General features: G+C 47.3%; 3 protein-coding genes across 3 annotated transcripts; all 3 read left to right on the forward strand.

The window, feature by feature from the left end:
- The first annotated feature begins 578 nt into the window (after nt 1-578).
- Nucleotides 579-1,225, forward strand: LOC124684375 (chaperone protein dnaJ 8, chloroplastic-like). The gene has a single exon (XM_047218698.1). The coding sequence runs from the start codon at nt 664-666 to the stop codon at nt 1,129-1,131; it is 468 nt and encodes a 155-aa protein (XP_047074654.1). The 5' UTR covers nt 579-663; the 3' UTR covers nt 1,132-1,225.
- A 2,527-nt stretch (nt 1,226-3,752) lies between these two features.
- Nucleotides 3,753-4,570, forward strand: LOC124663234 (chaperone protein dnaJ 8, chloroplastic-like). The gene is made up of 2 exons (XM_047200961.1): nt 3,753-3,761; nt 3,840-4,570. Exons 1-2 carry the CDS (start codon nt 3,753-3,755, stop codon nt 4,386-4,388), a joined length of 558 nt encoding a protein of 185 aa, XP_047056917.1. The 3' UTR covers nt 4,389-4,570.
- A 3,687-nt stretch (nt 4,571-8,257) lies between these two features.
- LOC124663244 (chaperone protein dnaJ 8, chloroplastic-like) lies at nt 8,258-8,962 on the forward strand. Its single transcript, XM_047200970.1, has 2 exons — nt 8,258-8,770; nt 8,818-8,962. Exon 1 carries the CDS (start codon nt 8,258-8,260, stop codon nt 8,705-8,707), a length of 450 nt encoding a protein of 149 aa, XP_047056926.1. The 3' UTR covers nt 8,708-8,770; nt 8,818-8,962.
- The last annotated feature ends 4,670 nt before the right edge of the window (nt 8,963-13,632 follow it).

Below are 13,632 nucleotides of genomic sequence, written 5' to 3' on the forward strand. Positions count from 1 at the left end.
ATCAAAATTAGGAGGAAAACAATTAATGTTTCCTACTTGGATTTAAAAGTATGACCTTTTGTTTTGTAGCTTTGATAAATGATGATGGGAGTGATCATATTGACATGGCGACGCGACAACGACACCTTTTTTTAAACCGCTTCGGATTAAGACCGTGGGAAAGGGTTGGTTGTATTTATCCATTTTTTAGAACGAAGATGTAGTTTAATATCCATTTCTACAGCTCAGGTTTGCAATACATCCACCCGGTCAACCTGTGAGTGCTGGAAAACAAAAGCAAAAAAATCTCTCATTTACAAAAATGTAATCACGTGAAGCATATCTTTTTTCTTGGAGAACAACAAGAATAGCACCGGCTTTTTCCCAGCGAAATCCAGCCCAAACGTGGGAACGAAAGGAATAGTGGAGGCTCTCTCCCGCCAAGTTGCTGTCCGTGTCCAAACGTGCGAGCAAACGCCAACGTGGGAAACACCGGCAGGCAAGGCAACCGCGCGTAGCCCAGACGTGCGAGCAAACCGCCACCTCCTCTTATATAAACTCCACCACCCACGCGGCAGCCTCATCCATTCCATTGTTTCATCCACCGCACGACGGTCAACACAACCTGCACCCTCTTCCGGATCCAAATCACAGCTCCTCCCGATTCATCCACGATCAACGCCCATGGCTACAGTCGCCGGAGGAGCAATGCTGCAGATGCGCGTCCCGTCGGCCTCGTCATCGGCGTTCGAGCCCGTGCGGCGGCGAAGAGGGGCGTCGGTGAGATGCGCAGCGGTGCGCGGGTCGGCCGGGACGAGGCCGGCGATGGAGGAGGACCATTACCGGACGCTGAGGCTATCGCCGGGGGCCACCAGGTGCGAGGTCAAGAAGGCCTTCCACCGCCTCGCGCTGCAGTACCACCCGGACGTCGCGCGCCACCACCACAACGACGGCGACGCCCAGGACCAGGACGACGCGGATTTCCAGAGGATCAACGTGGCGTACCAGAGGGTCATGGCCAACATGCGGGAGGCGGAGGCGAGGCTCGAGCACTGGCGCGCTCGCTACGGCCTCGCCGACGAGGACCTCGACCGGTACCGGCGCTACCTCCACGAGGACGACGGCGAGGACGACTGGTTCGCCGACCTCTGAAATCCTGAAACGACGGGCCGTGCTTCTAGCCATGACACTTCGACAGCTAGCGTTGTAAATTTGTGAATTTAGTGTAACTGTCTGCATTATTTCTCCCCTGTATTTCTGGGGAGAAGACTCGCATTCAGGGTTCTACCAAATGTACTCGGAACAGGTTCTTTTCATTGTGGATATAGAAAAAAAAAAGTAGGAGGAATTTTAATTTATATTGTGGTTCAGAGTTGCCTCTTTCGTTTTCACTGATAGTGGCAGTCTCGTACTGACATCGTGCCGGATGATTATAGGTGAAATGTTTCAGTTTTCTGGCTCAGGTTTTCATTTCTGCTACGTCTTTCTTCGAAGCTGAGCAAGGACTGTAATTGTGCCTACTGACGACCAATACAACACCATGCACTTAATGGACATAAAAAAGTTTGTAAAACTAAATTTTAAAATGTATCTGATGGGCTATTACTGCATGACCAAATTGAAGATGTCTGGAATCAGGATTGATTCTAGATATGAAATGATATGATACTCCGGATTATTTACCAGGGTCCGCTTCTACTGAACTGGTTGGTGACGAAACACAATCAGAAGACACTGAGAAAATATTCGTTTCTGATCACTGTATTAAACAAATGAACATGTTGAAACGGCGCCTACCTTTTCCAACGTTTCGTCACGTCTCATAGACTAACATAACATAATTAGTTTGTTGCTCTTTATCTTTGTTAAATAAAATCTTCTAATGAAGAGATGACGACCTTTTTTAAAAGAATAATATACATAGACGTCGACGTCTTCGTCTAGCGGGCACGAATGTGATCGCGTCACGGCAGCGCTCCTGCTGCTACTTGCCAAGCTCTCGTGGGTTCGTAGAAACGTACTGTTCAACGGAGTGCCACGTTGATTGAATAGTACCCGTCGGTCGGAGTGGACCAGGGAGAATGTACCAACCTCCGACCTGCCTGCCGCGTGCAAAACCCGACACGCGAGGAGTCGCCTGTGTCGCTTAATTTGGGTTAACCAGTCGCTACAGCGTGGCTGCGTCTGTGATGTCTATACGGCCCGGGTCGGAAGCTTCTATCCGTGCCAATCTGTCAGGTGCCTAGAAAATCCAGTTTGCAGATAGTGCATCGTATAATCTTAACTTAGTTGGATGGCAACGTCGGACTCATCTCCGGCCACCTAGTGGTGAGGATATATAGGCACAGGAAATCTGTATCCAGGTCATAATGGGATATAGAACTTGGCACTCGCAGGTACAGTAGCTTAGTGTTTCCAAAATCCATACTTGCATTGTTTTTCAAAGTTGATTTCGATTTCAGTATTAAAATTAGCAGGAAATGGCGTCTTTCGCTTGCCTCTTGTTGAACTTGCCTCTTGTTGAACTGTAAAAAAATTCGTTGTTTATTTTTATACTTTTTCGATCTAGCTGACACGAGGACGTGACAATGATACCGTTTCTAAAACCCACTAATCTCAATAGATGACAACATTCGATCGTCAAATAATTTCAAAGTGGTTATGGAGGACTTGAGCACACTAGATCACCTTGGTATTATGCCAATAGTTAGGGAGTCAATAAAATTCATGAGATGTCAAACGAGAAAAGAAATAAGTGATTTTCTAGATTTTAAAAAATATGATAAGATTATAATACAAACATTGTCATTTGGGTGATAGTTTTGTGGAAGTGTGTTCAGGAGGGTTGGATGGATTGTTTCTAGAATTTATCAAAAAATGATGAGAAAATTCATTTTTTACCGTACTATCCATATCAAATTATGAGGAAAGTGGGTTTTTGTATAGTTAAGCTTTAAAACTACAACCTTTTGTTTTGTATATTTCTTAAATTAATATGTGACGTGATCTAGCTAATTCGACGACATGACAACGACATCATTTTTAAACGGAAATACTTCTGTATTTACACGCATGAGTGTAGGTGTTTTCATCGCTATCCATTTTACTTTGAGATTCAGATAAAAGAAAATGGTCTAACTATGTGGTAAGGGGAGTTTTGTGTTTTACCGTTTTCGAGAAGTGAAGTACCCCCTCCTGCCCAAAATATGTTGCATATAAGGTTTGGTCAAAGTCAAACTCCATAAAGTGTTATCATCTATATTGATAAAAATATAAACATAAAAGAATAATATTTTTAGAATTTTTATGAAACATATTTTCATATTATATGCATTTGCCATAGTAGATTTTAGTATTATTATCTATATTCTTAGTCAAAGTTTGCATAATTTAACTTGCACGAAAAATTATGCGCAACATAAAATAGGTAGGAGGGAGTACTCCCTCGGCCCCTCCATCCGCAAATAAATGTATTTTCTGTTTTTATCTTAAGTCATAATATACCAATATGATGTTGCTACTCTTTCCTAAAAAAATGTTCAAATCTAAAACATTTGACCGGGGTCATTGCTTGCAATATCTGCACCCAGCGAACCTGTGAGTGCTAAAAACTATTTTTTCACATATTTTCTTCCAGAACCACAAATTAACAGCGCCCCTATTCCCAGCAAAATCCTATGGAAAATGGGGAACCCAGCACGCACGCACGCCGCGTGAGGAAAACCGAAAGGATAGGGTTTTTGTCCGTGTGCACGAACGTGCGAGCAACGCCAATGTGGGAGGCAACCGCCTCCTATTATCCTATATAAACTCCACCACCCACGCGGCAGCCTCATCCATTCCCATTCCATCTCGAGCAGTCAACCGAAGCAACAAGATCCAGATCCAAAAGCTCCGGCAAACTCCGCCCCAGCTCCTCTCCTCCATCGATCCGTTCACGATCCTCTTCTCTCTGCGCGCTTCTGAACCCATGGCCACCGTCGCCGGAGCTCCGCGTCCCCTCATCCTCCTCGTCCTCAACCCCGGTGCAGCGGAGCCGAAGGGCGCCGTCGATAAGGTGCGGCGCGGCGGCGGCGAGGACCGCCGGCGGGCTGGAGGAGGACCACTACCGGACGCTGAGGCTGGCGCCGGGCGCCACCAGGCGCGAGGTCAAGAAGGCCTTCCACCGCCTCGCGCTGCAGTACCACCCGGACGTCGCGCGCCACCACCACAACGACGGCGGCGGCGAGGACCAGGGCAACGCGGACTTCCAGAGGATCAACGTGGCGTACCAGAGGGTCATGGCCAGCATGCGGGAGGCGGAGGCGACGCTCGAGCACTGGCGCGCCCGCTACGGCCTCGCCGACGAGGACCTCGACCGGTACCGCCGCTACCTCCACGAGGACGACGACTGGTTCGCCGACCTCTGAGCTCTGCAGCGGCCGCCGCGTGCACGGTGCACGCTGTGGTTCTCGCCGTAGTTGCTGAAATGCCACTGTGTTATTTCTCCCCTGTTTTTATGTGGGGAGGAGGGATGCAGAGATTTCGTTCTAACAGTTGTAATTGGAACAGCTTGTGAATATGGAAATCATCAGAGGAAGTTTAATTTGAATTGTAGCTCGGGATTGCCTCTTTCGTTTTCAGTGATAGTCGCACCGTCCAACTGACATCCTGCCGGATGCTTCAGTTTTTTGGCTTAGGATTGCTTTCATTTTCTACATCGACTGTTCCCTTCTTCGAAGCTAAGCAAGGACTCTAATTGTGCAAGTGCAAAAGAAAAGGGGCTGTCTATTTTACAGTGCACTGAAACTAACACAAACTTCAGTCGCATTTCTACTGGTTACCCACACAACGGCACGCAAAAGTTTGATTACAAAAATGTTTCTGAAGCGCTGCTCTAGGACTAAATATAAAATGTCTGGAATCAGGATTGGTTCAGAGATACCAGAAGATATGTTAATCATCTTCGTTTCTTTATTGTTATCAAGTCCACTATCTGAACTGGTCGGTGATGAAGCACGATCACAAAGACGCTGAGAAGATATCCTTTTCCGATTTGCATTGCGCCGGATTAAACAAAGTAGTAGCATGTTCACACTGGGCCGACATTTCTTTTTTCCAAAGATTCGTCACGTCTCTTGGACTATCATAATTTTAGTTTGTTTATCTTGATGTAGGTATATGGCTTTTGTTGTTTGAGCATTCTGAAAATAATCATCGATCTCTCTTTCGGCCTAAGAGCATTTCCACCAAAATCAAATATGCAGTATTTACAGAAAAAAGTCTCAGATGCCATAAATTAGGGCGTCATCGTCTAGCTGCCACACACAAAATGCAAACACAAACAAACATATGAACCAAATATTTTGTACAAAACCATCGCACAAACACACATAAATTTAAGATCGGAGTTCCATTATCATAGCATGTTTTTAAAAGCATGACACATAGTTCAAAAGAATAGCATAGTTTGAATCAAACAATTTCACGAACACAATCAAAGTTCAAAAAAAACAAATGAACACCGCAAATGGTGCTCATGCCTAATCTTCTCCATTGGCTACTCCATTTTGTGTGTTTTATTAGGAACGTCGGTGGTCTTGAAAACATTGAAGGAGCACATGCCATCACCCGTCGAAGCTCCAAAGCCGTCACTTGTTGAAGGAATGGAAGCTACCATAAAAGTCATGATTCCACTCATGTCACCCACTGGATCACCCATTGGAGCACCCATTGGAGCTCCCATTGGAGCTCCCACATGCCTCCCATAGGTTATCCAAAGCCACTCATACCATCAATACCACCCATGGCTCTCATAGGAGCACCCATTGGAGCTCCCATGCCTCCCATGGGTTATCCAAAGCCACCCATACCATCAATGCCACCCGTGGCTCCCATATGAGCACCCATTGGAGCTCCCATGCCTCTCATGGGTTATCCAAAGCCACTCATACCATCAATGCCACCCATGGCTCCCATAGGAGCACCTATTGGAGCTCCCATGCCTCCCATGGGTTATCCAAAGCCACTCATGCCTCCAATAGGATCCCATATAAGCACTCATGCCTCCCACATGGGCACACAATGGTCGGTGTTGGCGCCGGCATTCAATGGCACGCCGCGGGGTCGTGGCGCAACAAACATCTGCCCGCGAAAGACATCAGCGCTAGGGTTTTGCTGCGGGGGAGGGGGTGGTAACTAAAGGCGCCAAGACAAATCTGGTGGCTGCTGCATGGGCGGAGGTAACGAGAAGGTTTGGGGAGTGACGGAACCGCCTGACATGTCAAGAATTTGGCCGGTAACGGTGGCGGCAGGGGAATCAGGCGGCCACACACACGAGGTTTCAGGATGATAGTTAGGCTACGCGTGTGATTGGCAATTTGCACAAGCCGACACCACAAATATACGGTGTAGGTTGCGTCAATATTCGGCGTGCCTTTTATTTTTACGACGCACAACATTATATGGCGTATGTTATAGAAGCGATTTTTTCCCCGCCGCATCGTATATTGACGGTTTTTTAGACGGCGCCGTAAAATTGCGCATCTGCTCTAGCCTGTCTTATTTCTCTCCTAAGGTAACAGACATGCACGATAGCTTTGAACAAGTTGACAACGAACCGCGAAGTCTAGGTACACATGTGCACATGGTTACTCGACTTTCTCACTTTGTTGGAGACTTGGGAGTACATGAAGACTTTCTCAAGAAAAGCGTCTCGCGCGTGTTGGTACGTCTGGTTCACATCGACGTCGATGAGGCGACTGTGATCGCGTCACGCCACTGTTCCTCCCTGCTGCTACTTGCAAAGCTCTTCTGGGTTCGTAGAAACGTACGTATAGAATAGTACGCATCGGTCGGAAACTACGACCGGCCGCTGGCGCGAGCCAGCCACGCGAGGGGTCGCTTGCCTGGAGTGTGTGGCTTTGGATTAACCGACCGGTTGTTACAGCTTTTTGTCTCGGAGTGATTCGGCTTGGAACGGAAGCTTCCCCGGCCGGCCGGCCGGAACAACGGTGGCTCGACAAAAGACCCAACCTCTGGCATGAGATATTTTTATTTTAACAATCTTACACTTATCTGATAGTCTCAAAATAGCTTACACCACTTCCCGTGGTTTTAGAATACTTGACCATACATGTTTGCCACATCACTTCCGCATCATGCAAACACTTGAAAAGTGGAATAAAAAATCAGGATTTTCATGAGATTTTGAGAGAGGAAGGAAGAATGAATTTTTTTGCTTCAAGAATTCAAAAGCACAACCATTTGATTGTAATTTTGATAAATGAAAGTTTATTTCGATTCTTCTCTAAGAAAAACATAAGTATACTTATTTTGTAGCTTGATAATCTGATGATTTGTTTTATAGCTTTGGTAAATGGTGTGGAGGCGATCTAGCTAGATATGACACGACGTCCTGACAATGGCACCATATTTAAACTACTCTGGATTAAACTGTGGCAATGAGAACTTAAAAGAATCCGATGTTTTATTTTCTAGCTTCTGTAAATGAAGTGGATAAGGTGGCCTAGCTGACACGAATACGTGACAACGACACAATATTGACAAATTCTTTCAATTAAAACCATTGGAAGGGGTGAGTTGTATTTATTCATTTTTTTTAGGACAAAGTGGTACTGTTAATAATCACTTTTTTAACAATCAATATCATATATATTTGTAGTTTAAAATAGTTTATAGTAGAGATAAGTAATTTATCTTCAACTATTACAAATAATAAAATCTAAAAGAACGAGTAGATCTTCGAGATATTTAAACTCCTCTTTATGTAATAGTAACATAATAATTTTGTACTTTTCTGAGAGCAAACAATACCAAAAGGTTTGCAATACATGCACCCGGTCAACCGGTGAGTGCTGAAAAACTAATTTTTATCGTCTTGTTGAAACTTGAAAAGGATCACGTGAAGCATGTACATTATCTTGGAGAACAACAAGAATAGGTAGCCCTAGTTGTCACAGAGCGAAATCCTATCGAAACAGGGAACCGAAGAAATAGGGACGTCGCCGCGTGCGGTGTCTCCCCCTTCCTCCCGGTCGCCAACCCAAACGTGGGAGCAATGCCAACGTGGGAAACACGGGCAAGCAAAGCCAGCCGTACGTAGCTATATAATCCCCATGCCCGCACGCGGCAGCCTCATCCGTTCTTGATTCTTGCACCAACGCGGTCAACACAACGCACCAGCTCATCCGGATCCAAAGCTCCGACGATAAACTCCATCGCAACACATCTCGATCGATCCGCAATCTTCTGTTGCTCTTGGCGCGCTTCTGAACCCATGGCTACCGTCGCCGGAGGAGTAGTGCTGCAGCTGCGCGTCCCTACGGCGTCGTCTGCGTTTGATCCCGTGCGGCGGCGGAGGACGCCGTCGGTGAGGTGCGCGAGCGTGCGCGGGGCGAGGTCCGCGGGCGCGGTGGAGGATGACCATTACCGGACGCTGAGGCTGGCGCCGGGAGCCACGAGGCGCGAGGTCAAGAAGGCCTTCCACCGCCTCGCGCTGCAGTACCACCCGGACGTCATGCGCCGGCAAGGGGAGGACAACGACCGGGGCAACGCGGATTTTCAGAGGATCAACGTGGCGTACCAGAGGGTCATGGCCAACATGCGGGAGGCGGAGGCGAGGCTCGAGTACTGGCGCGCCCGGTACGACCTCGCCGACGAGGACCTCGACCGGTACCGGGGATACCTCCACGACGACGACGGGGACGACTGGTTCGCCGACCTCTGAGTGCTGCTGGATCTCGCCATGGCATGACAGAGTTAGCATTTAGCAGCACTGTAAATTTGTGAAATCCCCGCAAAAAAAAAACCCCCCGCAAATTTTGTTGTTGTTGTGAAATCAATGCCACCGTGAAACTCCTCCCCTGTTGTTTTTTCGTGGGGAAAAGGGACACAGAATTGCGTTCAGGGTTCTGAAAGTTGTACTTGGAACAACTCATTTTCATTGTGAATATAAAGAACATGTGAGCAATTTTAATCGGAATTGTGGCTCGATCAGGATGGCCTCTTTCGTTTTCAGTGACAGTGGCGCTGTCGCATTGGATGCTTGTAGGTGAAATGGTTCAGCCATTCTTATTTCGTTTGATGATGGTTCGATTTTCTTCATGAACTGGTCTCTTCTTCTTCGCTTACTCTGTGCAAGCTGAAGAATTACTGTAACTGCGGATGTATTGTCTAACCATTGTATTCTACTGACGACCGACACAGCACAAACCATGCATTTGATCAACTAGAAAATTGCTCTCGAAACTCGAAAGTGTTTTCAGCGACAGTGGCCCTGTCGCATTGGATGATTGTAGGTGAAATGGTTCAGCCATTTATTTCGTTTGATGATGTTTGGATTTTATTCATGAACTGGTCTCTTCTTCCTGAGTTAATAGCATAAATCACCACTTTGATGGTGAAATTTACCGTATACCACCATTTTACGTTTGCGGGACAGAAAACCACCAGATTTTGCGAGGTTTTTTGCAGAATGCGCTAATAGCTGATTTGGAACGAATTGACACGAAATTTGACCAGTTGGGCCCATTGTCAGGGCTGAGCTGGCATTGGTCCCACTTGTCAGCGCACTTTAAGAAATAAAAAAGATAAAGGGAGGTGGAGGTCTTCTCCTTTATCCCCCACCCCCGACAACCACCGCTCCCAGCACCGACGAGCACCGCCTCCTCCAACCTCCGGCCTGAGCTCCGCTCTTCTCTCCCCGCTCGGCCCCATCTCCTTTTCCACCGGTGGTGCGACGCACCTCTTCCGCGAGCTCCACATGGCCTCCCGTACATCGCAGATCTCGCTCGCGAGTGGAGCTGGGGACGGATGGAGGAGACGGCGGTGGAAACTCGTCCAGCCGCCATGGCCAAGTGCTCGCAGATCTCGCGCTCGAGGCCGTGGCCTCCTTCATCGAGCAGGATGCATGCCTTGCCGGCGCACAACAGCGGTCGGGGTGGAGATCCGTTGGCAGTCGGCGGCGCTGTCCTGCGCTCCTCGCGGTCTTCGCCGGCAAGCGAGCGCTTGCTGCCGGCTTTGGGCGTCAACGGCGGTCACGCGGGTTGGGGAAATGTGGGTTGGGGAGGGGCTTGCGTTGCCGGAGTGCGGGGCGAGCAGCTCTGCGGCGGCGGCTCTCTGCGGCGCCGCTCGGGAGTGGAGCTGGGGACGCGGGGAGGTAGGGTGCGTGCAGTGGCCGCGCAGCGGCGGCGGTGCTCGACGGCGGCCGCGCACAAGTCGAGCAGGGGGCCGGTACTGGTAGTGATGGTCAACGCGGAGAGATTGGGGATAAAGGCTATTTTTTTAAAAAATTCGGCTGACAAGTGGGGCATAGTCCACATCAGCAAGCTACTGCGTCGTCGTTTCCACCTCAGCTCTGGCTAGTGGGCCCAACCTGTCAAATTTCCTGTCAATTCGCGTTTTGTTCGCGTTTAGCGCATTCCGCAAAAAACTAAGCAAAATCTGGTGGTTTTTTTGTCCCGCAAACGTAAAGTGGTGGTGTTCGGTAAATTTCACCATCAAAGTGGTGGTTTTATGCTATTCACTCCTTCTTTCTCGCTTCCTCTATGCAAGCTGAGCAATTGCTGTAACTGCGGATGTATTGCCTACCCATTGTATTCTACTGACGACCGACACAGCACAAACCATGCGTTTGATCAACTGGAAAATTGCTCTCGAAAGTGTTTACCATGTGCTGCAACGCATGGCCAAAAGAACTCTAGAACCCATTGTGTAGGTCTCCTCTCCTCCAGTTTTATTGTGGGTAATAGGGATACACAGTTGCGTTCAGGGTTCTGACAGTTGCACTTGGAACATTTCATTTTCATCGTGATCAATTTTAATCGGAATTTTGGCTCAGGATCGCCTCTTTCGTTTTCAGTGACAGCGGCCCTCTCGCACTGGAAGCTTGTAGGTGAAATGGTTCAGTTTTTATGTACTGGAACGTTCGTCCATTTGTTTTGTTTGATCATGCTTGGATTTTCTTCAGCAACTGTTCTCTTCTTCCTCGCTTTCTCTATGGAATCTGAGCAATCACTGTAACTGTGCACGATTTGTCTACCCCCTGTAATTCTACTGACGACCAAACACAGCACAAACCATGTGTTTGATCCACTGAAAAAACTTGCTTCTGAAACTGTTCACCATACGCATAGATTTCTGGAACCCACTGCTTGACTTAGATCTGACGGTTAAATTATTCACCTATGTCTATCAAGTGCTCTACACTGAACTGGTCGGTGAAGGAACACGATCAGGACACGGCGCCCAATTAAACAAAGTAGCACTCGTTTTCGCACGGGTCGGCCTACTTTTGCCCACGGATTCGTCATGCCCCTTAAACGTTTGCTGTGCAAGCATTCTGGCAACAACCATCTTGTGTCTTGCACAGCTAACCGACATAAAAGGCTTTTCAACAGCCATGACAAAGTTCAGAACAAAACAATGAAGTTCAGCTACACATGCAACATGCACATTGTTTACATAACAACTTTCTCAACAAACTGTAGCGCTTTGCGCACTATTGTCAAACCGACAATTTGCCTGTCTCAATCAGTGCTTGTACAATTGTATGGCTTCTACTCCGTTGGCGGATGTATGAGGATTTTATGGATTTTTGTAAGGAGGAAGTTGCCAGAGAGTAGCCCGGTGCAAAAATGACAGAAATGTTAACCAAGGGAGCGATCATTCCCCCGTTGGTAACATTTTTGTAAGAAGGGAAGTACCGCGACAACCCATTGGTCGACTAGTATATAGCTTCTGCTCTCATTGTTGAAACATGCATGTCATTTAGATTTGGACATACTCCTATTTATTAGCGTGTAACTTTCACCACCACGTAGGGTATTGTTGGCAACCAAGTATTTGATATTGACAAGGGATTAACTTGTCAATGCCTATGGATTATAGGCTAGGGTTTAGTTAGAAGTAGAGGGCAAGTAGATCTCGAAGGTTTCAGCTGAAAAGTACTCGACGAATATGAAAACTAGGGTTTGCAGACAATGATTCGATGATCTTCTCGTCCCTCGACCCCCCCTTTATATAGGTGGAGCCGAGGGATTCGTGCTATACAAAGATTACATAGTCCGGGACGGTTTCTAACTCATCCCGCCAGATTACAAATAACACTTCCTATTACAACTCTATCTTTTCCTTAAATACATCTTGGGCTCTCGAGTCTTCTTATTCTTCGGGTAGCGGGCCTTCAATAAACCCCGGGTACTATATTAGGCGGGCCCATTTGGGATGCCTATGTCAGCAGCCCCCGAGATTTTGCTTGAATCATAGAGTCGTGGAAAATCTCCACTCGTTTATTTTTACTCGAAAGCTCTAACTTTCATACTTTTTCTCATAAAATTCTATATTGTACAGGGATATTGGTAGTTGGGGCTAGTTCATCCGACGGATCGTGTACTAGTTAACCGCTCTAGTGGCAATCCGCAAAAACCTACTTCAAAATCACGTCCCCGGACATGATTTCGGGATACCGGTGTAAACTTCGACGAGCGCCGCTTAAGGTCTTACCATTCTGTCGAGTCCCGGCTAAATTTATCGAGTACCTAACGCGTCCGTCAGATTTTCCTTCGTATCTCGTTGATACGGATAAAAGTAGCAGTAGCGCAGTCTTCGGCGATGCCACGCCCAACGTAATAGGTCCGGGGTCTTACCTTCGCAATTTTGCGGCATTCGGAAATTGATCGCAACTTCGGCGTTCCGAGAATATATTGTCGAGTGCTTTTCCGACTGTTGGAATGGCACATTTTATTGAGTCAAATATGACTTATATTGCTTTCCCGATGGGAGTATATGGAGAGTTAATGATAACTCGAAATATATTCCCTTGCTTGTTCTATTTTTCCTTTGTCAATTTCATCGGGCACGCGAACAGCGTTCCCGATGGGAGTAGCCCCCGAGGCTACAGCCAAGAACTTGTGCTTGGTTGTAGACTCAACATTTTAGTCCACCGTGTCACTATATTGCCATTATCTCTTGATATTCTTTCCTCCTTCTTCTCTCTTTCTTTTTTTTTTTTTTTTTTATCGGATGCGCGAACAGCGCTCCTGATGGGAGTAGCCCCCGAGGCTACAGCCAAGAACTTGTGCTTGACTGTAGATTCAACATTTTCTATATTTGCCATTGTCGAAATTTTTCTTTTTTCAAAGTAGCCCCGAGCATTTGGGCAAAAACTTGTTTCGACCAAAGGCTCCCGATGCATTCAAATAACTTATCCCGTCGCCATTCTCCTTTATCTTGTCGACATGCTTTCCCTTGTCAAATTTTCTTCAACTCTATCACTGGTCGATATTTTCCTGCTTTGTGGGTCCGTCGTTCCCACCATGTTGACACGTCGTGCAAGTGGGGGACACACGTCCTCCGCTTTTTCTGGTGCTCGTGCGGTAACGCTTGTCCCAGTAAAAATACTTTTTTGCCCTTGTAACCAGAAGATCAATTCTCACCACACGATTTCCTCATCCAACGGTACACTCGCTTCACCCAATTCTTATATAAACCTGTCTTCAACCTCCGTTCATCCCCTCGCTTGCGCCGCTCACCTGTTCCTCTTCGCAAATCTTCCTCTCGCGCCCAATCTTCGCCGATTTCCCGCTCTCGCATACATTGCTCAACCCGCTTCCGTGGATGCCGCCGCGTGCGCGTTTGACCCGCCACAGCACT

This window comes from Lolium rigidum, chromosome 1, assembly GCF_022539505.1.
Source record: "Lolium rigidum isolate FL_2022 chromosome 1, APGP_CSIRO_Lrig_0.1, whole genome shotgun sequence".
NCBI lineage: Eukaryota > Viridiplantae > Streptophyta > Magnoliopsida > Poales > Poaceae > Lolium > Lolium rigidum.